General features: G+C 43.2%; 1 protein-coding gene across 1 annotated transcript in view; it reads left to right on the top strand.

Moving 5' to 3' along the window:
- Positions 1–659: 659 nt before the first annotated feature.
- The window catches only part of PIK3AP1 (phosphoinositide-3-kinase adaptor protein 1), a 92,503-nt gene continuing 65,404 nt past the window's right edge, over positions 660–27,758 (top strand). Inside the window, exons 1-3 of the mRNA XM_033130765.1 lie at positions 660–838; positions 3,836–4,067; positions 6,726–7,142. Of these exons, the coding sequence (XP_032986656.1) occupies positions 4,052–4,067; positions 6,726–7,142 (433 nt within the window). The 5' untranslated portion in view covers positions 660–838; positions 3,836–4,051. The remainder of the gene's footprint in view (positions 839–3,835; positions 4,068–6,725; positions 7,143–27,758) is intronic.

The following is a 27,758-nucleotide window of genomic DNA, read 5'->3' on the forward strand; positions in this document are numbered from 1 at the left end:
AGTCTGAGCAAGATACAATATTTGGCTCGCTTCTTCAGCTCTAACATGAAGACAGTGATGGGTGCTACTTCAAATGCTTAAAAGACAAAGATAACTATAGCCCACATTTATCATATGAGATGACCATTAATTTCATGTGCCATCAGGAGACCTGGTCCAAGGTGTTACAGAAGGGTCACTGGAGAGTAATCAAGGGCAACGCCAAGCACCGAGGGCCAGGTGCCAAGGAAGGTGCCTCTTCCCCTTCTTGCCCCCTCCCTTTTCCTGCCGGGGCAGCAGCTCAGGGAGAAAGCCCCATGGGATGGGAAGATGGTTTGGCCAGCTGTGCTCATAAACCCCTACCCCACCCCACTCCAGGTCCCTGGGATGGAGCAGACAGCTCAACCTTCCATCCTTCCCTCTCAACACCTCTTCCACCTCGGGCTGTCCTTTGGTAGCAATAAGAACCGGCTGGTTTCACCCGCAATGGAGCGCACGTGGCGTGAAGCCCCCAGCCTCCTCGCTACCCTGAACGATGAGGGGAGCGGAGGCCGTGCGGGAGGCTGGCCCGCAGCCGGGACGGGGGTTCTCACTTCCCCTCCCCAACGGCCCCGGGTGCAGGTGCCGCGGGCTAAGCCCGGCAGGCGCAGGCGGGGCGGGCACTGTGGACACGCCCTCGCGGCGAGTCTTCCTTGACCGACCGGAGGAAGCGCCAGAGCGGCGGCTGGTGCTGCACGGAGCTGGCGTCCCCTCCAGCCCCGCGCCCAGGGACGCCGCCGGTTCCCGGCTCCCGGCAGCAGGCCCCGCGCTCGCCGTGAGCCGGGCATGTGAGCTGCGTCCCGCGGCATGGCAGCCTCAGGTGCGTAGGCAGGGCGCCGGGTCCCTCTCGGAGCGTCCTCGCAGGCGCGCCCCTCTCTCCGCGCGCGCTCGGCCCCCGCAGCCCTCCGAGCGCCGGCCGGCTCCCAACTCTGTCGGCTTCTTTGGCGCGGGATCTGTGTTCTTTCTGTTCTTTCTCCCAGTTCCCCTATTGGAAACTTACCACCTGCCTTTCTCACATTCCCCTTCCAAGCGTGTTGCGCGATGCTCTGCAGCCCCTGCCTGACCCTCCTCTGTCCCTCTCTTCTAAGTGTCCTATTCTCCCTCCATCACTAGCCCACCGAGTTCCTGAGGGTCGTTTCCCCTGTTCTTCCAACTCTGTGAACCTCAAGTCCGAGTTGAAAGAAGGCGGTGAGACGACTTGTTTGCGCCGGCGAAACACTCCTGGGACCGATAGGGGGCGCTCAGACAATCAGGTGGGGCTGGGAGTTCCGAGGCGGCCCTTGGGCCATCTGCCTGATCCCGCTTCCTCTACCCATCCTAGGCTTTGTTTTTCGTCTAGAATTTCCATATTCCTATGGAAATTCTATTTAGGAACACCATTCCTTTAGCTCTACTTTTCCTATGTCCTTTACAGAACTTTGGGGAATGGGGGAGTCGTGGAGGCCACTGGGTCTCCACCCATCCAAAGGTGCCAGGAGGCTTTTCTGATTAGTCTTTGAGTTCCCTTCTTGGTTCATGGGTGTGTACACTTGGTGGATTATTCACTCATTGAGATCCAGGGTGAACCATGTAATAATGATAACAGAGACAACTAATGAGCACTTACTATGCACGTTAACGAATAATATGCACCTAAATGTGTTCTCAGTGGTAATGAGGACACGCCTAGTCTCTCCTCTTGAGGAGTTTATAGTCTTGTGAAGGAAAGTGGTAACCAAACAGGGAATTACTAGATGAGCAGATTAGAGTTACCATGTTAGCAAATGGGTTTACTTGTGTTTTCCAGGCCCATCTTATGATGCTTTAGTAGAGATAACATGTGAAAACAGGATGTAAAAGCATCTTGAAAAATAAAACATAATTGGCCAGAAGGTGCTGTTCTTGGATGATATGGGTAGATACTAGAATGAAGAGCCAGCTTTCCCTAGACCCCCTGAGGTCTAGCCTTATAGTTGTGCTTTGGAAGTAGGGGTAGAAAAGGCCAGTGGTGACAGTTCTATTAGATTTGGTGATACAGGCTCACTATTTAAGGGGAGTGGGAAGGTAGCCTTGTGGCTCCCTGGCTGGGCTCTCTCTGAAGGTTAGGAGAAGCTGCGTTGTGAATAAGGAACCGCTGGTAATAATAAGTTCCTTGTCCACACATTATGTTTGAAAGCTGAAGAACAGTTATCTAGACAGAATTCATTCATTCTACAAATAATTATTGTGTGCTTCCTGTTTGTAGGTACTGTCCTAGGTGTCAGGTGTATATTCTGTAAATGAAACAGACATAAGCCATGTCCCCATAGAGCTTATGGAGTAGTGGGGGAAGGCAGGCAATACACTTAAGGAAGATACATGGTTTGAGAAATATGTGGAAAAACAATAGAGATGGGTAAAGAGGTTTGGGGTTATACTTTTTTTTTTGAAATTAGTTTCAGGTGTGCGAAACAATGTAATTGTTAGACATTTCACCCCTCACAAAGTGATAACCCCCCTCCCCTGATCTAGTGCCCCTCTGTCATCGTATGTATCTATTACAATTCTATCAACTCTCTTTCCTATGCTGTTCTCCATATCCCGTGACTATATATATATATATATATATTACATTATAGTTGTCATACAATATTATTCAGCTTCAGGTGTACAGTGCAGTGGTCAGGCAGGGGTTATACTTTTAAATGAGGCTGCTAGGTTAGGTTTCATGGAGAAAGGGACATTTGAGTAAAGACTGGGGAGGGGGGCATTTGAGGGAAGAGTTCTCCAGGTAGAGGAACAGTAAATAGGTGTTGTGGTATGTTTAAGGAGCAGGTGGCCAGAGTAGGTGGGTGAGTGGGAAGAAGAAGGAGAGAAGGTGAGTGAAGCTCCCACCTCTTCTATGCCTGGTAATGGGCCCTGAGCTGTTAGGTCTGGGAAGCAGAAAAATGGGGGGACGGGGAGGGCATTGGGCAGAGGAGGCAAAGAAAACCCTCCTTTAGTGTTCTGTGTGCATCTCTTCAGTGGGTGTGGCCAAGGAGGCTAGAGGGTGTGCTTCCATTCAGGGGGGACCTCAAGCCCAGTGGCCAAACCTCGGGCTATTTATGGGCTCTGCTGTGGCTTCTGCAGGTCTGTAATGGTTAGAGCTGGGGTTTCTGGGGTCCCTAGGTCTCCCTGAGGCCTAGAAGTACAGTGACCCATGCTGACAGGTCACAGTGGTGAGAGTATCTCTTGCCAAGATGCTATAGGTTCTGGAGTCATCAAGGCCACTCTTCCATGTGGTCTTCTCTTCTTCCTCCCTCTCCTCCTCCTTCTCGTCTTCTTCCTCTTTCTCCTCTTCCTTCTTCTTCTTTAAAACAGCTTTATTGAGATATAATTCAGTCTACGGCCATACCACCCTGAACGCGCCCGATCTCGTCTGATCGCGGAAGCTAAGCAGGGTCGGACCTGGTTAGTACTTGGATGGGAGATACAATTCACCCATTTAAAATGTACAATTCAGTGGGTTTAGTATTTGTATGCACAACCATCACCACAGTCAATTTTAGAACATTTTCATCGCCTCAAAAAGAAACTGTATGCTTTAGCTCTCACCCTCTTAATCCCTCCTCCTCCCCAGCCCTAAGTTCTACTTTCTGTCTCTATAGATGTCCCTGCTCTGGACTTTTCATATGAATTGGGTCATGTAGTAGGTGGTCTTTTGTGACTGGCTTCTTTCATGTAGCATAATGTTTTCAAGGTTCACCAAGGTTGTAACATGCATCAGTCAGTACTTCATTCCTTTTTATGATTGAATCATGTGGTCTCCTTACATTTCCTTCCACTGAAGGGTAATCATTAGTCTTTTATTTTTTGAAAGGCATATTTGCTTGTTGAAACCAAATCTTGGCTCCCTGTCCTTGAAAGAACTTGAGAAGCAAGATAAAATGAAATGGAATCAGCCTATTCTGGAATATTCTCTAAGGCCCCTGATGGCATCTCTTGTATTTACACATGAGAGAGAGGAGAGGAAGGCCATAAGTGACTTTCCCAAGTGGCCAAATCTGATTGGTTGAAGACTGGAATACTTTTCTCCATGTGTCAGCCTCCAGGTATTTGAAGGAAGCTCTCACACCTTTTCCTGCTCACTCTTTCCAAGGCTTCTCTTATCACCAGATCCTTCTATCATCCCTGTACTTACAGGAAATTGGAGCTTGAAGGGACCTTTACTTTTTCATGATATTAACTTCCATATGATCCTTGAGGTCCCTCAAGACTCCTTTCAAGTCTCTAAACTTGAAATCTTCAGAGTCTGGAAACTCCTCACACGAATTGTTTCCAGATCTCTCCCTATCCTGGTCACCTCTATATCACATCCCTCTTCAGTATGCTGCTGGATACAAACACGGGGGCTCCAGGACAGACGAAGGGTGTGCCAGCATCACCTACAGACTGAAGAAATGGTCTGGGTTAGGTACTTTGACCATCTCCTTGACACTTCCTCTTTGTTTTCTCCTTGGGTGGATTCCGAATCTTTCAGTCACTGTGTTTTTTACTACCACTGTCACCCCCTGGTGCCACCAGCCAGCCCATGCTCTGCTGTTATCCATTCCTTTCTCCTTCTATAGTCAGACCTGTTCTTTAAGCTCTCCAAGGACAAAGACCCTTCCTCATCTCTGTCTGGGATTTATGGACTCCTTGTTTGTTCACATATTTCATTTCTCTTCATAAACAACCAAAAATGAGAGAATTGACTTGGCACATGTGAAGAAATGACTTATGGTTAAAGGAAGGGAGTTATTCTGGAAGAAAGATGTGTCCTCCTCCACACGAGAGAGTTGCTGACAAAGCGTTTAGTCCTGTGTTGCTAACCCAGCACATTATGGAGGGGCTTTAACTTCCACTGTGGACTTATTTACAAGTTCCCCAGCTTTCAGTTTCAGCAACGGAGTGAAATTCGGGAAGGTGAGAGATTTTTGTTGATCTCATTTACATCGAGGCAAAATTTGCTTAGATTTTGTAGATTGGTTTGGAGTCACTCTGCAAGTTGGTGAACAAGTAGGTTGTGATATTAACTAGTTTGAGGCACTAACCACTTCCTTCTCAAGTACTTTTGCTTAAAGGGAGGTCGAACTTAACACTAAAACCCCAGGAATGAGGTGTTTGAAGTATGTTTTCCATGTAGAAGAAACTAAAACATAGGTGCTTTTTATTTAAGTTGTATATTTAAACTTTTAGATTTATAGAAAAACTGTGAAGTTAACAGAGAGTTCTCATGTACTCCACACCCAGTTTCCCTGTTATTAACATTTAAACTTTCCTTGACTAGAGGTCTTTAATGACAGGTATTGCGATGTGCTGTTAACAGAGAAGCAGGAAAAGGTCAGGCAGGATCCAGCGTGAAATGAATACTTAATCCAGTGGCCCAGAACTCGTCAATCTTAAAACTGTTTTGCCTTCGGTTCACTGTCTCCTCATAAAAGTCAGGGCAGTGTCAAGTCACTGCTTTCCTGCTAAGGCCGTCAGTGCTCCAAGACCCAAGCTGCTTTCTTAAGGGCACTTCTGCTCTAGGAAATCCTCTTCCCTTTTCTTCATTTCTTTGCCATTACTTGTCAGTCCTGTTGAAAACACAACTGATAGCTTCTTCATCACTAATGTATGGGACCACAGCCAGCCCTTTTTGAGATGTTATTCTCCTAACCCATTTGTTCAATAGTTTCAGTCCTGGCTCTGCGACTAATTACTGAGTTTGAATTTAAGTAATTCCCTTCATCTTCATAGCTGAAGTGTTTCTTTTATCTGTACATTAGGCATTTGGGCCAAGAGATTCCCCAAAAGCCCCTTTTAACTCAATACTTTTCTGAGGGTTTTGACTCTGTTTCTGGCATTTGTACTTTATTAGAGGAAGAAGAAAGCCTGTGCTGCGGACCAGGTGTGGTAAGGGACACCTTACAAATGGTATTGTATAGGTTAAAGCATTCATTCAACCACGCTTACCATTTACATTAATGCTTTGTTTGTAATTGAGGATAATGGCGTCAGCTACCAGTTATTGAGGGTGTACTACATGCCATGTGCTATACTTAGCACTTTACATGGAATATCAAACTTAATGCTTACAAAACACTGATAAATATTTCCATCTGCATATGAGTAAACTGAGGTTTAGAATATTTAACTTGCCCAATGTTACACAGCTAATACTTTGCAGAGCCACGATGCTAACTCTGGCTGCTGATTCCATACGTGTGCTTGTCACCACTGAATTTGGGAAAGAACCAGGTTCTGGGGCCAAACTGTCTTAGTTCAAATTCTGATTCTACCACACCTCAGTTTTCTCATCTTTAAAATGTGCTAATAGTAGTACCTACCTTAGAAGGTCGCTGTGATGATTAAATGAGTTTATTAGGCAATGTGCTTGGAAGGGTGTCGGGAACATAGTAAGCTCTATATAAGTGCTTGCTGTCGTCGTCGTCATCATCGTCCTCATCCTATACTGCACTAGCTGTGGAGGGAAGAGTATGCCAGCAGAAACAATAACTGATGCAAACATCTGAAACGGCATTGTATGTTTGGGCAAAGACAGAGAGTCTGGTATGGTTGTAACACCAACTGTAAATGGGGAAAGAGGTCAGACAGGTATGCTGGAGGCAGGCCCTGAATGATTGTGGGTGCCCAGCTCCTCGTTTGGATGGCATATCTTGCAGGGGATGGGGCAGCCTTGAAGGAGCAGTGTGTTAACATGCTTCCATGCCTTGTTTCTCGCTCAGGGGTGCCCCGAGGATGTGACATCCTCCTCTTCTATAGCCCGGATGCTGAGGAATGGTGCCAGTACCTCCAGGACCTTTTCCTGTCCAGTCGGCAGGTCCGCAGCCAGAAGACGCTGACTTATAGGCTGGGCCCCCGGACCTCCTTCTCAGCAGATGACCTGAGCTTCTTTCTCAGCACACGCTGCATCGTGGTGCTGCTATCCGCAGAGCTGGTGCAGCACTTCTGCCAGCCGGCCCTGCTTCCCTTGCTGCAGAGAGCCTTCCACCCTCCACACCGCATGGTGCGGCTGCTCTGCGGGGTACAGGACAGTGAGGAGTTCCTGGACTTCTTTCCAGATTGGGCGCACTGGCAGGAGCTCACCTGTGATGACGAGCCTGAGACTTACGTGGCAGCTGTGAAGAAGGTCATTTCTGAAGGTGAGGGCCTTTTCTGAAGTAAAGATAAGCAGGTCCTAGAAAAATGACTAACCCAGGCCCCAGGCATTTCAGGTGAGACACTGTCGCATTAGCACTCGGCATTTATATTACAAAAGGAAGCTGGATCTCACTATGTTAAGAGCCCCAGTCATATTTATTGGTTTAGAACAACCTATTACTCGGATGGGATAGGGATAGGATAGGTCTCCTGGGCCGCAGGAGAGGAAAACGACGCTTTCTCTTAGAGCTGTGCTAGGATAAAAGCCTTTCTAGAATTTTCCACACTTTGGAAGATGCAGGACACAGGTTCTAGCCTGGAGGGCTGTGGGGGTGGGAGGCTGAAACTTAGTTTGGTAGGGGTAGGAGGAACACAACTGCCAATCTTCCTGCTTTCAAGCCACCCCCATTTATCATCACATGACCTTAAGATTTTTGTTGGAAAGTTGTCAGTTTTGGATAACATGGTTTTAGAGAAACCCCTCTATTTCCCGCCAGCCTAGTTTGTCTTTTGCCCTGCTTCTCCTTTTAAAATGGGAAAATTCCTATCCTCTCTGCCAGGGCTAATGACTTCAGTGGCCCCAGGAAGTGTGACATAAACTCTGATTAACAGCAACGGAAGATGTGCTCTTGGATGGATGTGTGTCACAGCTTTTCTTCATCTTTTTGTTTTCTATTTTTGTTTCACTGTGGGCTATAGTAGACTATGTTTTTATTCTTCTGTTCTCTTGCCATTTAAGATCTTATATACCTGACGCCAACAAAGAAGCCTGGAAAATTATGGGGCGATGCTCTGTTATCCATGGTGTGATTTGGGCATTAATTTGGTTCATCTCCCGTCTCATTTAATGAATTGAATCAAGAATTCACAAGTTTTTAGTGACCTTGAAAAGCTAATATAGCTTCTTAGATGCTTTTGTCTCAGGAATAGGCTTCTTTAAACCAGGAAATACGACCATGTCTCGTACCATAGTGGGATCCCAGCTCATTTTGTAATATAAATGACTAGTGTTAGCATAAAGGCTCTCACCTGAAATGCTTGGGACCTGGATTACTCATCTTTCCCCGGTTTGTTTATTTTTATTTCCAAAGGACACAATGATAGAAAAAGCACATAATTCATACTTGCATGATCGCACTTCATTGCTTTGAGGGGGTTGTGATCTGCCAAAATTTACAAAGGACTGAGACACAACTGATTGTTTCTGTGGATTAGCTTATGTCACTGCTGCAGTCCATTATGACCTTGTGGGCAGGCCACTTTGACCCACCAACCAATTATTCGGAGCTCCATGGATGAATTGTCACTTTATTGGCACCTCATGCTGTATGCTCTAACAGATGATTCTTTAGAATATTACAGTGGTGTTATTTTAAAAAATAGATGGTAGAAAGCATTTTTAAAATATTGTCTTTGTTTGGATACTTCCAATGTTTAGACGCCTGGATAAGTTGATCGCCTATAATATTTTACTTTTTACTAACAACTGTGGCTCAGTATGTTATGAGCCTTTAGTTTGAAGTGTTTCAAGAAAGAATGAAGTGTTTCACAGTGGTATTTCTGTTCTGAGAGCAAATAACCACTCATCAGAAAGGTTATTTTAATGGGAGATTAAAATAAGCCGCTTAGTGGAAAAATCTCTGGAGTTCAGAATCAGTGGATATGTAGGAACAAAATGGAATTCTAGGAAAGAGGGGAGGAGGGAAGGACGGCTTATGGCTCCAGTAAAACTTTCTTATCTGGTATTAGACTTGTGCGTTTTGGGACTTGAGGTCTCTGTGTGCAGCAGGATAGCTTGGGTTTGCTTTTGGAGGGTCTGTAGCCATTGCCCTTGAGCCCAGTCATGTGGTGCTATAGCTCTGATTTTTATGCTAGACAAGCTTTCTTAACAAATTTAAGATTCAGACAGAGTCTGGCAGTGTAGCAAAAAGAACTTCAACAGCGGTAGGGACACTCCATGGCCTGACTTTGCTGCTAACTACGTGCCCCATATTGGGCAAGTCACTTAGCTTCTTTGAGTTTCAGTTTTCTTCTCTGTAAGGGGAAGAATTAGACTTAACCCAAGACGCTTTTCTGGGGCTAATAATCTCTGACTCCCCTAGGCCAGAGGGTCTCACACATTTTTGAGGCACTCCCTTCTTGCCCATTTTCATACCACCTTTGACTCCCAGGAAGCTTCTGGTTAAGTGTTGAAGGACAGTACTGTCCATCCCTATACTAGGTGTCTGGTATGTTTTTGGTTACATTCTCTGTAACTGGTGATAGTGTATTAATACTTGCGCACATGAGGTTTTCCTAAAGTACCTCAAAATAAAAGCAAATAAAAATGCCATACACCCCACTACTACAAGCTGCCCCAGGCCCATGAGAAACAAATACATGAAATACATGAAACGTGTTTTTGACTTTCTGTGTTTTTAAAAAAAAAAAATCCCAGTGGGAAATGTCCTGGAATATTGATAGTGGGGATGAACTAACGGTAGCGAATCATCAAGGGGTCACTGACTGCAGGGCTATTGAAAGTTCCAGGGAGACAAATTTCAGGAAGTGGCCTTTGGAGGAGGTGACTTCCACATCCCTGGAAATGTATGAGCAGAGACTGGTGTTCAGCTTTGGCACTATGGTGGGACCACGTGACCTTCACAGTCTTTTGGTTATAAAATTCCCTTACGTGAAGTTCATCCTTTTCACCAGGAACATATTTCTATTTGGAATGCAGTCTTCTTTCTTCACCAGGTCTCCCTGAGGTTTCTAATTCAAAACTGAAGACATGTTGGTCGTGTCTCTGTTACGACCCCAGCAGAAATTAGCAGGGAAAAGGCCTCAATTCATAATCTATGTAACCCCTGAAAATGTGAGAGCTCCCAGCATATTTGGTTATGTATTTTTTCTTTGAAATATTTTGTGAAAATTCACGACTACTTAATGAGATATTCACTGAGACCATGTAAAATTCAGGCTAACTTTTAGACCATTTAAAATTTACAATAAGGCTTACAGATCCAAAGCTTTAGTGACTAGAGCTGGTAATGGCGGTAATTATTTCCAGACACTTAACTGTGGTTACAGGTCGTCAGTTACACTTTCTCTTGCTCCCCGGTTATCTAAATAAGTACTTCTCAAGCTTGACTGTGTTCTTGAAGCCCTGGGGATCTTGTCAATATGCATATTCTGATTCTGTAGGTCTGAGTGGGGCCCAGGGTTTTGCATTTCTAACAAACAACCCCGGTGAGGCTGCTGCTGGGGCCCACTGAGTAGGAAGCAGGGGTCTAAGCTCCCCTTCCTTTGTCAGGTCAGCGGCCACGTGCCTCTGTTGTGCATGGACCATTTTCTCAAATCTCCACTTTTCCGGAAATGGAGGCACCATCACATCAGGGTGACTCCTGGACACCCAGGGGTTTATGTATAAAATTCAGCCAGTGTTTGGTGCTTAGGCCAACAGACTCAGGGTAGAGCTCCCCACTTCTCTTCCTACATCTCCACTCACAGATTCCATGTGCTAGCTCTGGCAACTTTTAATCTCTTAGTTTTCCAGATGTGGTCCTGATATTAGAGAGGGGGTATACTTTCATCACATTCCTTAAGGCTTCTTTATTTATTAGGTACGTTGATCATAATTGCTGTTCCACTAAAAATGTTTTGGAGGTTTTATTTCCCATCCACCCCTGTCCAAATTTGTCAGCTACCTTAAAATTGAGCAGATATTTTAATTAGAGTCTTCAGTGTGTTGGAGCAGCTAGTTTATTTTCCAAGAGCTTCATCTGTGAAATGATGGGGTTGGACCAGATGATTTGGAAGGCTGCTTCCAGCCCCCAGCGCTGTAATATATCATTATAAGTTTTCTGAGAAGGCAAATTACCCAGAACCTTTTAACTGATTCAGCTGAGTTCCAAAATGTCTGCAGTGCTATCTACCTAGTACATAGAAAACTGTACTATTGTTCAGAAATTTTTGGACTTGTTGGGTGATTGCTTTAAAAGAAGGAAGTAAGAAAAACCCAGTTACAGTACAGAAATTATTTCCTCTTTACTGGAGTTCTATTCTTTGCTGCAAATCTCGCAGCAATACAGAAATAGATTCTGTTAGTCTATGTGGGAAAGGACTTGGTGGGTAGTAGTGAGTTTTATTTCAGAAGTTCTCATAACTGTGTGCGTGTGTGTGGGTTTGTGTGTGTTTAGGGGGGTAGGTAAGCACTAAACCTAATTCTCCTAATATTATTTAGCATTACACTAGAGATCTCATCTGCATCTTTATATGAATTATTTTCTCTTTGCCTCCCCATCGTTCCTTATGTCCTTTGTGTTTCAGAAGTTCTGATGGTATCCTATAATGTATTTTGCCTTATGTTCCAGATTTGGGGAAAGAAGATGCCCAGCTGAGATAGTGGGGAAAATTTAGATGGATGTGCCCTTATCTGGCCTTCCTTTGTTGCTATTAAAGTTCTCATCTGAATGTTAAACTGGAGTTTAAAAGAAAAACAATTGCGATATTTAAAAATGCTTTCAGCCAATCAAATAGATTCCAAAATTTCCTAAATCTAAAAAGGAACATTTTTTTCCCCCTGAAATAAAGTAATATATGTACACCATGATGTTAAAAAAAAAGAAAATGAAAAAATTCCTTTAGGTAATTTCAAATTTTTCCTATATAAACAATGTTGCAATAAATCTCTATGACACATTGTGCCTAAATCTCTGTAAATATCTATTGATTCCCTCCCAACCAGATCTCTCTGTAGCCTCCAGAGACAGGGTTGTATGCTTGCTCTGTGCATCTCCCCACTCTCCCCATGTAATCTGAACTCATAGCCCCCCCTTACTGCAGTTTTTTGTTGTTGCAGTTTATTTTTTTCTTCCTCTTTATGCCTAATTAAGTCAATTATTTACATTTGCAGTGTCTCTTGCAAAGATCCTCATCACATGGAGAACTCCCCTCACCCTTCCTTCTCCTCATGGAGAGAGCTAATCAGATGAATGCTTTTATCACAGTTGTTGTGTGTAATACATTTAGGTACTTTCTGTGTATTTATCGTCCCCCCAACCCTGAGTAGGTAGGTGGTTTTACCGCCATTCCACAGATGAGAAAACTGAGGTTCAGAGTGATTAAATGTCTTGCTTAAGGACCGGGAGCAGCTTACTTCGGAACCTAGGGTCTTTAGATTCTAGAATGCTCTCCACTTTGCTTTGCTTTCCTTTAAGTCTCCTTTCGCCACTCTCCTCTTCCTCACCGAGACGAGAAGGATGAAGAGACCTTATGGAAGAGAAAGGTTCAGGGACAATAAAGCTTCCCTGAGTAGTCTTGATCACAGGTTCCCAAGTCAAGCTGGGCACTGGCATTGTCTCTGCACCTTGTCAAAACATAGGTGCCTGGGTCTCACTCCAGACCTCCTGAACCAGAATTTCAGGGGGTTGGTCCCGGGAATATGAACTTCAAACTCCGCCGCCTGCAGTTGGTTCTGCTGCACAGCCCGTTCTGCTCCATGCCTGCTGCCCTGTCCCTTGGTGTTCTGGTTGGATGAGCCGGCTGCAGCCCAGGCCCTGGGTGCTGTTTCGATACAGGTCACGGGGCACTGGTTGCAAGGGCTCAGAACCTGGCCATGGCACAACTGGCTTCTACGTCACAGGCAGCAGCTCTTAGAGTGGGGGAGAGTCGGATCCTCACAGCAAAAGGGAAGTCACTGCACCCTCCTTTCTGTCCTTGATGTGGTGGCCTCGCTGATGGTAAGTCATGGGCTTCTGTGGTGCCTTGCAGAGAATGAGGGGAGAATCTGATCTTGAGCCTCTTGAAATGGACTGTTTTTGTTCTGCTGTCCTCCAGCTTGTGGCTATGGGTTGTGGGGTCTGCTCTTTCTCTGCTGTGGGTTAGTCTGCAGTCAGCTGCTCAAGGCTCCTCCTTAAAGGCCCCGGCAGAAGGATACTTTCTTCATACTCTCTTCCCTTTTGAAATGATCTTAGATTTGGGGAAAGAAGATGCCCAGCTGAGATAGTGCAGTCCATCCTGGTGTCACTAAAAAGCTACAGCCTGTCCAAGTATCCTTTGGATTTCCCTTGCCAGGTACCCTGACTGCTGGTGAAATAAGCTACATTCACTCTCCTAGCTGTGCCTGAAACAGTTAACAAGGACTGATGCCCATGATAGATTTTTGTGCCCATGGAACTTTCCCCCTGAGGCCTCAGAGTCCCCCAGGATTAAGAATTTTCCACAAAGCTGTGAGCCCCAGGTGGCTAAGTGAAATTGGCCACCCTGCTGCTTCATCAGGCACCCAGAGACAGCATTCTCCTCCCAGTTGGTTAGACTTTCTGTGGAAAGTATCTGCGATTCCCTTTGTCAGCTGTGGTTGGTGAGACGCAGTGAAAAGGGAGTGATGGATGCTGGAAGTTTCCATTAGTGTGAGAATCTCAAGTTTGCACCTGTCTTGATTTAAATTTTCTAACGTGTGGAAATATCAGATATAGGAATTTTTATCGGTTAGTTTCTAATCTGTTTTTTCAGTATTTTTTGCATCTGGTTTCTCCTGGGGCTATTGCTAGAAGAGATCACTAGAACTTAGGAGGAAACTGACATCGGTTTTACCATTTCAGAGCCCTTTTATCAACATTATTTCATTTGGTCCATGCAATTTTCCTATAAGGCAGATATTATCTCCATCTTAAAGAGGAGGTAAACAAGGCCTACGCAAGTTCACTGACTTGCCCAAGGTCACACAGCTGCTTTTTCAGGAGAGCTAGGATCACGGTCAGGGCCTCCTGCCTTGTAGTCCGAGGCTTAGTTTTTGCCTTATCTGGATACCACAGCTGACCTTTCATCTGATACATATTTATTGGCCATTTGCTATTCTCCAGGCCCTGTACTAGGTGCTGGGTTAGAGCAGGGAACGATGGTTACGGTCACTGCTGTAATGGTATCTACATTCCAGACCAGTGCTATCCAAAAGATGTGTAACAGGAGCCACCTGTGACATTTAAAGTTTTCTAGTGGCCACAGTAAAAAAGAAAATAGAAACAGATGAATTAATTTTTAATAAGATGGTATATGTAACCCCATATTTCTAAAATAGTCTCATTTCAATATATAATCAAAATAAAAATTATTAATGAGATATTTTACATCCTTTTAAAAAATGCAAAGTCTTTGAAATCTGGTATATATTTTACACATACAGAAGAGATTTCAAATGTTCAGTAGCCACGGGTGGCCAGTGTCTACGCTATTATACAGTGTAGATCAAGAAGGATGCTTACTTTTCAGAGAATCGGGGCCCTATCAACTAATATTTTAATATATTAAATGTCATAATGTGTTAAAATAAAACATTCATTTATTTGGTCAGTCATTCAGAAAGTCCTGAATGAGCACCTACAAGCTGCCGACCTGTGTGTAACACCTCTTCATCTTTTTTCTTTCGTTTCCTCACTAATCTCTTTCCTGCTTTCATCCCTATTCTTCCGCTTTCTTTGTCCGTTTCTGTATTTTGTCAGCTGTTTAGCTATGCTCCTGGGGTCTAGAAATCCAGTATCATGTAAGACAAAATTCGCTTTGATTAACAACAGGGTTTCTGTCCTTGAAATGACCAGTTTATCATCTGAGCGAGTGGGACTGACCTCCTGGCAGCCTGTGTGAAGGCAGACGCAAACCAGGGTGCCCATAGCACAGACACATATTTCAAGTTAGGAATATGCCAGTATGTATATGTGTGTGTACATGTATATATATGTGTGTGTGTGTGTCTGTGTGTGTGTGTGTGTATAACTTTTTTCTGGAAGGATATATAAGAAATTGTTGCTAGTAGTTGTTTTTGGGTGAATGGAGGACATTTTGAACTTTTTGTTTTAGACATTTCCCCACTGTTTTAATTTTTCTGCTGTATCCATGTTTTACTTTCAGTTAAGAATTTTAAAAGAGAAAAATGATTGCGTCATGGGGATTTTATGGATTGAGAGGAAGTAGTTGGGCTTGTACCCAGCTAATCTAAATAAGTTGAGCTTCAGGTTAAGTTCTTTTGTACAAACTTCTTAACCTTTTTCTCAGCTTCATTAGCTTGCGCTTCTGGGTAAGGGGAAGCGACGTGGGATTGGTATGTGTTTGCTGTAACGTCCACACCGTCACTCACTGGGTGTGGGCTAAAGAGGGAACAGCTACTTATCTTTGAGTCATATTTTGACTCTGGTTAAATAAAATTTGGATTGTTGCCTTTTTAGGTTATTACAATCTTTATGACGAGAAGTAGGAGAATATGAATGTATAGTTACGGACTCTGACACTAATTGGCTTTGCCACCTTGCGCAAGTTACTTGTCCACCCGGGGTCCTTCCTTGCCCTTTTTTAAATGCTAGGAAGAGCACAAGTTGACATCTCAAACCTTGACAGTCATGAAATTCCGTGATTTTAACTCTGTGTGATTTTATATATCTTACATTGCATTACTGGGTCTCAATCTGATATTTTTCAAAATCCCATCAAGGTGTAGTATATTATTTCAGCTAACAAGTTATCTTTCACAACAGAATTTTATTTTATTTTATTTTATTTTTTTATTTATTTTTTTTTATTTATTTATTTTTTTTAAATTTTATTGGGGAACACTGTGTTTTTCCAGGACCTATCAGCTCCAAGTCAAGTCGCTGTTTTCACTCTAGTTGTGGAGGGTGCAGCTCAGCCCCAAGTCAAGTCATTGTTTTCAATCTAGTTGTGGAGGGCGCAGCCCACCGGCCCACGCGGGAATCGAACCGGCGACCTTGGTGTTATGAGCACTGCGCTCTAACCAGCTGAGCCAACCGGCCGCCCCACAACAGAATTTTAAATAGAACCTTGAATAACACAATAATAGCTTTCTGTTTATGGCCATTAGCCCAAGTTCAGTCTTAGGAGAATATAACATGATGCTATGATCTGTGTGAGAATGAAAGAATGCATGTATTTAACATTTTACATATACTGTTTGTTATGGTCTGCACATAGATTTATGAATGTGGGTTCACAGGAAGGTAATGGGGTCTGGGGAAATGGGGGCACATATGCATGACAGAATGGGTCTGTTAATTTCCCTGTTATTACAGGATGTTTTGACAGCTTTTCAGTTTAGTTTCCAGCACTATTCACATGACTGAGAGTGTGTCTGAGATGGAAAAGGAAATAGGATGATTCAGGCTGCAAATGACTCTTTGTCTGCCCATTGGAGAAATTAATGAAACCACAGTAGGCTTGTCATATGGACTTCTGACCAGAAAACTTCCTAATTTAGCCAGTTTGGTCAAATTTAGAAACAAACAGTGCTCAGTTGGTTTTCCAAGACACAGAAAAATGAACAAAATCAGTAATTGATAAAATTGTCTTTTCTGTGAGGAAAGAAAAACACATTTGAAAATGATTTCATTTCCCCTGTGTTTATATTTTTAAAGAAAATACTGGTCTCTAGTGACAATGTTGTATGTGTGGTAGGTGTCCAGTAAATGGTGGATGGATGGAAAACTGGATGGTGGGAGCATCCATGGATTGCTGTCCATTTCATTTACACCTGAGCCCATTTTGAACGTCCCATTTGGAGAAAAAGATGCTCTTCCCATGAGCTTCCTTCTTTGGGCTTGTGCTACGGGTGCCATTTGGATTATCAGTTGTTTCCGTGGAGCAGGTTTGTCTTGTGGTCACATAGGCAGGATGTGACGAAACAGAAACTCCTCAAGTTGATTCAGAGCAAGGCAGGGTCCATGGAGTGCATCTTTTTTTTTAACTATGTCAATACTTAAAGATGTACCAGATATGACAACCTGTCCCACAAAAGAATCAGTTATGCCATTACAGAAGCTAGTTAACAACTGGATTCGTTAGCTCCATGGGTGCGTGTGAGTCTGTTCAGAACAGAGGTTATACTGGGCATGTCCTTTTCGAAGGAGAACATTGAAGTGAAAAAATCTGTAGAGTTTAGAGGAGACTTCTTGAATTGGCTTAGTCTGTTCAGGAATTCCTTGGTACTTTTGTTTTTTCTTCTGGGTTTATGCCTTCTCCATACGTGTATCTTCCCTATCCCTCTTACAAGGTTAAGAACCATAATAAGACCATACTAGGTTCTTATTTAAAAGAATGCTGGTTGAACGTGTGTATTTTGTCTGTCAAATTGTCAGTTTCACAGAGTGCTGGCTCTCTCTCCATCATCTGATCACACAGGAAATAGAGGGGAGGCTGATGATGAAATGAAAATGCTCTACTTTTAAATTGGACTAAAATAAGTTTCCTTTTGCATATACAGCTAATGTTTGAGGCTGCAGCTATAGTTAAAAGTTTGCAATAAGACTGATGGCCATCAAAACTAGCAGATAGAAGAATGTTAGCGTTAGCTGTTGACTCCTGTTTTCTTGAACATGTAAAATGTGGGAAAACATTTCTGTGGCAGAATATGACATTCAGCATTCCAAATGGTGTTCACCTGTTACTTGTTCTGAAACAGAGTCCCCCTTTCATTTTCTAGAACTTGTTGAACATCATTTCTCAATGACTTGGTTTGTTGCCAGAGAAGGTCTCTGACTGTGATGCATTTTTGTGTTAAAAATTTTTCAGGAAATATGTAATGTCGAAATACTCATACAGTAATTCAGCAGCCTAAATGTTTATTTTTATTTTGTCACTGAATTCAGAGTCCCATAGATTATAGAAATCCTTTAACATCCCTGCCACGGTCCAGGCTGTTCATGTGATAGAAGTTGCCCACACTCTGGAAACAATCTAGCTTTAGAGTTTCTCGTGGGGAAGCAGATACAGGGAGCCACTGAGTCCACAAGATGGAAATATAGAATATTAACATTAGGAAAGGAGTCTTCAGAGTCATCTGGCCCAACCCCTTTAGATTAAAATGAACAAGGTAGGACCCAGATGTGTTAGAGGATTTGTCCTGTGTTACACAGTTAGTGGCAGAGATGAGACCATTAATTTATGTTTACATTAAACAAATATTTACTCCGTTTATGGAGTGTTTGCCAGGCTGGCACTCTGCAAGGTTCTGGGATTACTTGATGAAAAGGCCTCACTCAATTGCTCTTGGAGCTTACTGTTCTAGAAGGAGAGGACCATGAAACAGCCAGTTATCCCGTTAATTACTTAATGGGCAGGTGTGTTCAATGTTACGAAGCAGAAGTCCAGGAGTTTATTTCAATAATAAAGGGGACTTGAGATATCCTGAGGGCCCCTTGGATAGTTCCTTACTGCAGCCATGAAGGAAAGAGTTTCCTGAGCATACATCTGGAAAAAGAGAAGAAAAGGCATGGCTTATAGTTATGGCACATATTATGCACAGGATTATCTAATGGTAACATAGAGCACAGGTTAACCATGGCTTTCAGGCAGGGCACTCATTTTCTCAGAGCAGTGATTTGGACTGTCTAAAAATTTACAGTAGCTTATTCAAGCACTCAGTTTTACCATGAGCGTTTTGCTTCTTAAGTTTGTAGACAGCAGTGATGTGGAGATGTATACATTAATATGTTCTCACAATTTGGAAGTTTGACATTCTGTTTAATCTAAATGTGTGACGGCTGGAAGGATGGGCTACAGATAAGTTGAAAATTAATGAGGATCAATAAAAATCCTGCTCAGGATCCAAAAAAAAAATCAAACAGCTGTACAAGAACAGGATGAAGGGATATATATTTTAAGAGTAGCATTTGTAAGAAGATTTGGTGGTTTTAGTTGAAGGCAAGTTAAACATGGTCAATAGAGCAATGTCACCTCGAAAACAATTGAATGCCACATGGTTTATGAATAAAAGTATTAGAGTCAGAAAAGGGGCTCCCCCTCTATCCTGCACTGGTCAGCTTAGGGGGAGAAGTGTTCACTACTTCAATGGGAGACCCGTCTATCCATCCATCCGTCCATCCAGCCACTCATCATCCATCTCCTCATCTGTCCATCCACTCATCCATTCCCTCACTCAGTTTTGTTTATTGTCCCTTCAATAGAATGTAAGCTTTAGGAGAGTGGGGATATTTTTCACTGCTGTATCTCCAGTGCCTAGAACACAGCTTCATACATAGTTGGCCCTCAATAAATTGTTGAATGTCTGAATGGAGTGACTGGGAATTTCAAATTCTGTCAGATGATAAATATTTAAAGGAGATAAGCTTGTTGTGGAGAAAAGACATTTCACTGGAACCATGGAAACTGTCGTCAGCGTGTCAGAGACAGAGTGTCAGAGTGTCGGAGTGTCGAAGACGTGTCACGTGGAAAAGCAGAGGTGCGGGGCTTTTCTGTTTCTGTGTAGACAGGGCAAGGAGCAGTGGGTGAAAGTTGCAACACTGGCAATAACTCAAATTTAGGACACCCTCACAATCCAAAGACAACTAATCCTGGGAAAAATTTTATTGTGATTTTATTTTGAAAAGTAAAACTAAAAGTTAAGTAAATTTATTTGATCATATTAACACAGTTTTGATTATAATTTCAGCTGTATGCTAAATCTTAAACCACACAAAGACTGACTCAGCTGCTGGTAGGTTTTATGCAAGAAGGGTTGAGTACATTTACTAACACAGTTTTATGCTAGTACAAGATAACATTCCTTAGTTCACATTTGACTTTTTAAAAATGGCTGTATTGAAATATAATTCACACCACATTTGACTTTTACAGTTTTCAAGAACTCCTCTCAATCATTACTTATTCCTATCATTTGCTTTTGATTATCAGGCAACGCCCTTGTGAACTTTCTCCTGTTCAGTTGATAGCTTCTCCAATAGACTGTGGCTTTACTTGTGATTCAGCTTTCCAGCATCACTTTCATCAACTTCATAAAATACTGCGTCTTTTGCAAAATCTAGAATTACCCCATATAACCAAATCTTATTGCATTTGTAGTTTATTGTGGAGAAATCCTAAATCTGGAGAGAACAAACAATAAAAATGTGACTTTATGGATGAGAATGTAGATTCAGATTAAGCAAGCAGAGGTGTTTAAGTGAGAACCAGTTAATGAGCATTTTGTCAGTAAATACTTTTATGTTATAAAATATTTAGCTTTCCTATGTTACCACAATTATAGAGATGTGAAATAGGTGTACTCAGAAAACGATAAGGCTGTCAGAATCAGAAGCCACTAACATGGGTTCAGAGACCCAACGTTCATTCCACCAAGCAGAGAACTGAGGAAGTGAATATCTTGGCACATCTGTAACCCATTGCATTTGACCAGTTGCAAAGCTTTGCCACAGTTGATAGAATCTTGATCAAAACAATCTCGACAGGCTGGAATACTGACCCCAATCCAACATAGAACATTTAACAAGGTTAAGTGTTTATTTGCAATTAGGTCCCAAACCTCTCCCCTCCCCCCCAAAAAAAAACCCAAAACAAATGGAACTATATAATTATGGCACAGCAAAGGAAAAGTCTTGGCTTCCACGGTTTACATGAAAAAGAGCTGAGATTTTGAGGTGACTATGAATCAGTAAGGTGGCACGACTGCTCTAAGATAGTCTTGAGCTGCCCTTCTGAGCAGTGGCCGTACTGGAAGAAATGACAGCCCTTCTTGTATTATACACAGACTCTAGTTACCCATCTGGGGTAGCAGTTGGCAGGTTAGGGGAGTGGAGTTAGGTTGGGATGGATGAGGGGGAACAGATAACCCAGAGCTATTTCCATTTGAGGCCCGCTTAGAAAGGTGCGTGTGTTACTCTGGACTTGTTTGTTTGTGAGGAGAGAACCCCAACTTGAGCAAAAGAGGAATTAAACAAACTATGGGAAGGGCAGAAGTGTAGTTGGTCCTCAGAGATAACCTGGAACTAAGGACTTGAACTCCACAGGGTTACTTCTCTACCTCTCCTTTCTGTGTCTCTCTGCATATGGGTGCCATGCTCTGGTGAGTCATCTCCAGGAAGGGGAATTACAGCCCCCAGGAGCTGTCACACCTCACTCCTTCCAATGCCAACTGCAAAAGAGGAATTGATTGATACTGTTCTCTCCGATCCCAAATTTAAAATTCCTAGGGTAGGGTCTGTTTAATTGAACTTGGGTCAAGTACCCAATCTAGGCCAATTCACTGTGGTTGTGGAGTTGGAGGACTAGGAATGGGCACTATTGATAGCCTGGGTGTGAAGTGAGATTTCTAAAAACTTGGCAGCTTCCATTCAAACTACTTGGTGAGAATGGAGGGATGAAGAATTCTCCCGAAGGGGGACTGCTGTTTTGTTCTTGTCAAGCAATGCCAAGATAACTGCCATAATGAGGGGTCTGGAAACATGCCTGTGCCTGAGGAATAGAGGAAATCACCAGAGGGTGTTTAGTCTAGAATTATAGAATTTGGGGGTAAAGTGGAACTGAGGCTCAGCATTGTTGTGACTCCCAAGGATACCCAGCTGGTTGGAGACGAAAGCCTAGGTCTCGAACTGTGAACTCAGAGTTTCATCCACTATGCTTGATTGTCTTTCTAAAGAACTACTAAGGAAAGACGTGATAATTGCCTTCAAACATTTGAAGGACTCTTATGGAAATAGGAATGGTGTTGTTTGGTGGCGCTCCTAAGGGCAGATTAGGATTCATGGAGAGTGGTAACTGACAAGCAGAAATCCCCCAGTTTAAGGAAGATGATAACACCTGGAATGGCTTAACAAGGGTAACAGGCTACATCAGGAGGTGCTGGCCAGAGGCCCGGTCATTGGCAGCCTTCGGTTCAAGTTGGATAAACCTCTGCCAACGACACTGAAGAAGGAATCCTTACAGTCTCTTCCAACCCAGAGACACTGTAAATTAAAGGCCTGGACCATGTTGCTTTTTACTGTTTTCCTGCAACTTGTACCAATTATAGAATGTTTACAGTGCTAAATTCTATGCTAACCATTTTATAATGATTATCTCATTTAATCTTAACCTATAACATAAATACTATTATTATCTCCATTTTGCAGATAAGGCAAAGAAACATTATGTTACTTTCCCAGTGGCACACTTCAGGTTTGCTCCCAAGGCTCTAGTCTTTTTTTTTTCTTTCAATGTTTTCTTGTTTTTAATCTTGTTGGGAGTTTTTTTTTTTTTTTTAATTGGGGAATATTGGGGAACAGTGTGTTTTTCCAGGGCCCATCAGCTCCAAGTCGTTGTCCTTCAATCTAGTTGTGGAGGGTGCAGCTCAGCTCTAAATCCAGTTGCTATTTTCAATCTTTAGTTGCAGGGGGCGCAGCCCACCATCCCAAGTGGGAATTGAACCGGCAACCTTGTTGTTGAGAGCTCGCGCTCTAACCAGCTGAGCCATCCGCCGCCCACCCCAGTCTTAACCACTGCATTCAGTGACTTCTCAAAAATTGTTTCCAGTCCCATTTTCACAATGTCTCTAAGTGTGTTCTCAATGTGTGATCCTCACAATACCTGCATCAGAACCGTATATTTGGTTTTGATGAAGAACTAAATATTTTGAACCTCATATTTTTGTAAATATGTTCTCTGTGAATATTTATTTGATCCCTACTTTTTCCCCCCCTCCAATATTCCTGTTCCTGGTTCTCCCAGTTACCTGATGAACCAGACTCTCTGTGTGGAATGGACTGGGTATATGTATTTTTTTCCCCCAAAGATTTTAATGGGGAAGGGGAACAGGACTTTATTCTTTATTGGGGAACAGTGTGTACCTCCAGGCCCCCCTTCCAAGTCAAGTTGCTGTCCCTTCAATCCCAGTTGTGGAGGGCGCAGCTCAGCTCCAGGTCCAGTTGCCGTTGCTAGTTACAGGGGGCGCAGCCCACCATCCCCTGTGGGAGTTGAACCAGCAACCTTGTGGTTGAGAGGATGCGCTCCAACCAACTGAGCCATCGGGGAGCTCAGCGGCAGCTCAGCTCAAGGTGCCGTGTTCAATCTTAGTTGCAGGGGGCGGAGCCCACCTTCCCTTTCGGACTCAAGGAGTTGAACTGGCAACCTTGTGGTTGAGAGCCCACTGGCCCATGTGGCAATCGAACCGGCAGCCTTCGGAGTTAGGAGCACAGAGCTCTAACCCCCTGAGCCTCCCGGCCGGCCCCCTGTATATGTATTTTTAAACAAATATCCTAGGTGATTCTGATGGGCACTAAAGTTTTAGAATCGCTGGTCTAGTGCTTTCATGGGAAGGCTAGAAGGGAGATCATGTTTATCTAAGCAGCTTAGACTGCTCTGAAGGCCATAGGGAGACATTGAAGAGCTGAAAGTTAGGGTCTGACATGATCAAAATTGATTTTCAGTAACTTCAGTCTGGCGGCTCTGTGGCCAGGACTGGAGGCTGGAGATTGGGCAAGAGGCTATTGCATCTTTTAGGGGAGAGGTGCTGTGGGCCTGAGCTGAACAGAAGCAGTGGGAATAGAGAGGAAGGGACACTTTGAGGAGGTGAAAATCAGGCAGAATCAGCAGGACTTGGTGGGGTGGAGAAAGAGGAAGCAGCCTAGTGGGTGACTACAGTACATAAGAATAATAGATGGATGCCTCCGATGGGAACGGCATGCATATAGAATTCAGAAAATAAGAAAGCACTCAACAGGGTGGTGAGCAGAAAACGTCATGGAGGAGACGGCACTGAAGTACCATAGAGGGTTGGATTTTAGGAGACACTGGTGAGAACTGGAGGGCATGACATTCTAGGATGAGGGAACCACATGGGCAAGGCAGAGGGGTACAAAAGCACAGAATGTGTTTGAATTTGGGCTAAGAAGTGATTGTGGGAGGGACGGTGAGGGGAAAAGGATTAAAAAGATCTGCCTGTGTCAGTGGGATAGGGGTTCTTCAACATCAGAATAAAGAGCTTCGCCCCAATGGGTACTAGACTTGTTGGGGTGATCACTTCCTAAGGTATATAAATGGCTAATCACTATGTTGTACACCTAAAACTAATATAATATTGTATGCCAACTATAATCGAAAAAAAAATTGCTTTGCCCCTCTTATCTCAGAGGGTTTTTTGTTGGTTGGGGCAGCAATATGAGTATGACCAAAGCGACTTTTGGAGAGATTGTTTCAGCCCAGCGACAGGGCTGACCTTAGTTTTTGAGGCAGCCTTTTCCCCAATGTCAGTTGGACATAGAAATAAATGCATGTAGATCCTACTTAAATAAGGAATGGAACTTATATTACACACATTTTCTGATGAAATAGTATAGTAAATTTCCATAGGCTAGTGTGAGTATTTTATTGAGATAGCATCAAGTGCTAAGTTCCTCTGACGTTTTATCCTTGCCCTTTGATTCTTATCACCAACTCTCCTTTACTATCAGTGCTTATTTACGTGCTAGAGAGCTCAGGCAGTGTGTTTGCAGAAGGCCCCATCTCCGGTGGTGTGGGTGGGCAATGATGGTTGGCTGGAATGAGAAAAACCCTGACATGCAGTGTTGCCTATTGACTAAACAGTAGAAATCCCAAGGGGTTTGAGGTGGGGTAGGGTTGTTTGTTCCGAAATCTGCAATAGCCTCTTGGCACATAAACATACAGAGGGGTTGTCAGGGTATTAAATCATTCTGGCCCAGCAGCCATGCCACGCTTGGGATCAAGTAGCCTGAAAGGTATGGATGCTTTTCTGGATACTGTGAAATGCCATTATGGTCCTAAGAAGCTGGGGAGAAGTTTGTCTTTTTTGTCTCTATCCTTGACCCCACTGTCCAAGTACCTTTTCTTTAGATTCTAGTATCTATGTTTCTCTTTTCTCTGGAGTCCTATGGAACTCATTTGCTGGACATCCATAGGTAACAGGCATTTATCTAATCGTTTCCTGAATTTCAGGTTGTTCTCAGCTGGAGTGTAAATTTCTTAGGAGGAAGTCTCATGTATTATTTTGTGGGGTTTTCCATTGTGCCTAGGACAGTGGGCACACAGAGGTCTTAGTTTACTTGCTTTTTGCTTGGTTGACCGTTTGGTTGAAGTCTTGGAGCACAGATAGTATCGTTACTTTTCTACCGAAGCAGCTTTGTAACAGAGTGATTAAATCACTCTCTCTCAGTCACAATTGTGCATTGACTGCTTATATCCTGAATTGTTGTGGAAAAAGAAATGCTTTCAGAACATTCATGAGCTAAATAAGGAATCAAATGCAGCTTCATACTTCCTTCAGGTGATCCTGCTGCCCTTCCGATAATATATATTTATTAAACACCCACTCAGCAAATTTAGTGAGGATTTGGTGCTATATTGGATACTGCAGAGGCACTACAGATTCTGTAGAAAACATAGTCCCTTCCTGCTCTCAAGAATCCTCATGAGCTAAGATGGCATGTGGGCATTCGTCTGCTAATGCCTAGTTTCAGCTTCTGGGCCTTGCCACCCAACAGGGACATGGGAGCACGTTTCAGCCTCACTCATTTCCCGTGCCCACCTCGTGGAGTCAGAACTAGCTTCAGAGTACCCTGCTGCTGCTGTTTCAATCAACACCTGAGTGTGAAAAAGACAGTTAAGAGGGCCCTGTTTGAAGGAAATCAGTTGGCCAAGGCAGTAAGTCTAAGATTTGAAGTCAAGTAGGCCAAGGTTCTAGTTCTGGCTTTGGTAACCAGCTCTGGGTTTGGGGGCAAAGCTCTCCGAGACGCCATGTCACTCTCTGTAGAATGAGGTGAACACGCCCAGCTCGTGGGGCTATCAGGAAATGTAACTGAGAAGATGCATGGAAATCCACCACAACCCCATTTCCCTCGCCCCCACCGCCTTCACCCAGGCTCATCTCTACTCTTTTGTCACATCTGTCTGCTGGGTTCGTTCTCCATTTCTATTTTTATGGCTACTGGTTTGGTTTTAAGCCCTGATCATTTCATGTCACAGAAGCCATATCTTTATGGTAATCTTTTATTTTTTAAGTTTTAGAAATCTCTTAAATAGTATAAAAATAATACATGCTTGTTATAAAATTTCTTTCTAACCATCAGAAATCTATAGAGGAAAGAGTAAAAATATTCATCCACTTCCCCAATCCCTCATTCTCATTTGTAGAGGTTAACTACCATAAACAGTTTGGTGTGTATCTCTCCAGACCGTTTTTATGAATTCATAAAATGCACACATGGTCATTTTCCCACTATAAATGGAGTCATTATGTACATGTTATTCTGCAACGTGACTTTTTAAAATTAATTGATCATTTTCTGTGAATTTATGACATATACACATGTGGAAATTTTTTGTAGATTATCATGTACCTTTTATTATGTAGCTTGCTTTTTATCTTAGCTTATAGACAACTGTCATCTAATTGGCATCCTTGTTTCCATTTCATACTGCCCCAGCCCTCCCTATACCAACTGCCAGAATGATTTTCCCAAAACCCAAATGAGAAACCATTGACCATAGGATAAAGTGCAGATTCCTTAGTATGACAGTATATATATATATATATATTTAGCAGTAGAAACTTTTGGTCCTATGTGCATCTCCAGTGTATTAAACAGGTAAATATGGAGTTTCTGGGGTTAGAGGTTACATATGTGGGGGCCTCTACAACTCTAGGCACCTTTCCCTGACCCCCAAACCTCATTCTCTATCCTGTTCCATTTTCTGTCTTAGAGCATGTTGGTCCTTCTTGAGATCAGCCTCAAAAAGTCAGAGATGTTACAAGCCTTCTCAGTTTCTCTTTATTCATTATGGGCCTGCAGCACAATACTTAAAAACAAACAAACAAACAAACAAAAAAACAACATTGGAAGCTTTCTGTTAACCTTCTTTCCTGGAGAAAAATGAATTTCATAAGTTTATTAACTTGTTGGCACATCCTGAATGATTCCTCTCAGACTCTACAATGTCCTCTCTTAGATGTGGAGATTTGGAGAGCCAGTTTTGGAGAGCTTACTCTTGGCGCTTTTCTGTCCTTTTTCGTGGGGAACATAGTAGACAATCTCCTATTGTTGACTTTTCCTCTTTGCTCTGGAGTTATTATATTTAGATCTCCATGACCCAAGACTGTGAAAACTGAAGCAAAAAGACCAATTGAAGGACAGCTGTCCATGAGCTAAGATAGAAAGCAAGCTGCAAAATAGTATCTAGCTCACTGCTTGGCACATAGTAAATGCTCAATAAACTTTTCATCCTTGGAATGCATGTCAGGTATGACAATTCCCTCTGCAACGGGAACAAGGAGATACGTACAGTGATTCCCATTGCGGGAGATGTGAGGCGCATCATTTGCTGTTAATGTAGCTTTGGAAGTGGTACCAGGGACCAGAGGCAGGTGAGCACGGTCAGCATCCTTTCCTGCTGAACCACGACCTGGCTGCCTCTACTCCCGCTAGCTGCATGGACCTGCACAAATCAGGGGAGTCTGGGGGAGCTCTCTTTTTGCTTAGTTCACACCAGTGATAGGTCTGTGCATCTTTGAGCTCGACGACCACAGGAATGACCACCTGAAAACCATGCTGGGATCATTTTAGATTCTACATTGGCCGTCTAAGAAACTCTGAAAAAAAAATCAAGACATAAGTAACTCACAAGCTGAATCTTGTGGCTTTTGTGGATATATTTATTTATATTTTTAAAAGCAGTAAGTCTACAGCCCTAAGATACTAAAAATGATATTCTCTGCTTCCTTTGACCACAAAAGCCACACATCGATCATTACCAGGAGGCTGTACTGGGGAGATTGCAATCTTCCTATTGATCTTTAAAAAAAGCAAATGAAAAGCCAAGAACTCTGGTGTTGGTTGCAGTGCGTATATTGGTGA

Source organism: Rhinolophus ferrumequinum, chromosome 16 (assembly GCF_004115265.2).
Source record: "Rhinolophus ferrumequinum isolate MPI-CBG mRhiFer1 chromosome 16, mRhiFer1_v1.p, whole genome shotgun sequence".
Classification (NCBI taxonomy): domain Eukaryota; kingdom Metazoa; phylum Chordata; class Mammalia; order Chiroptera; family Rhinolophidae; genus Rhinolophus; species Rhinolophus ferrumequinum.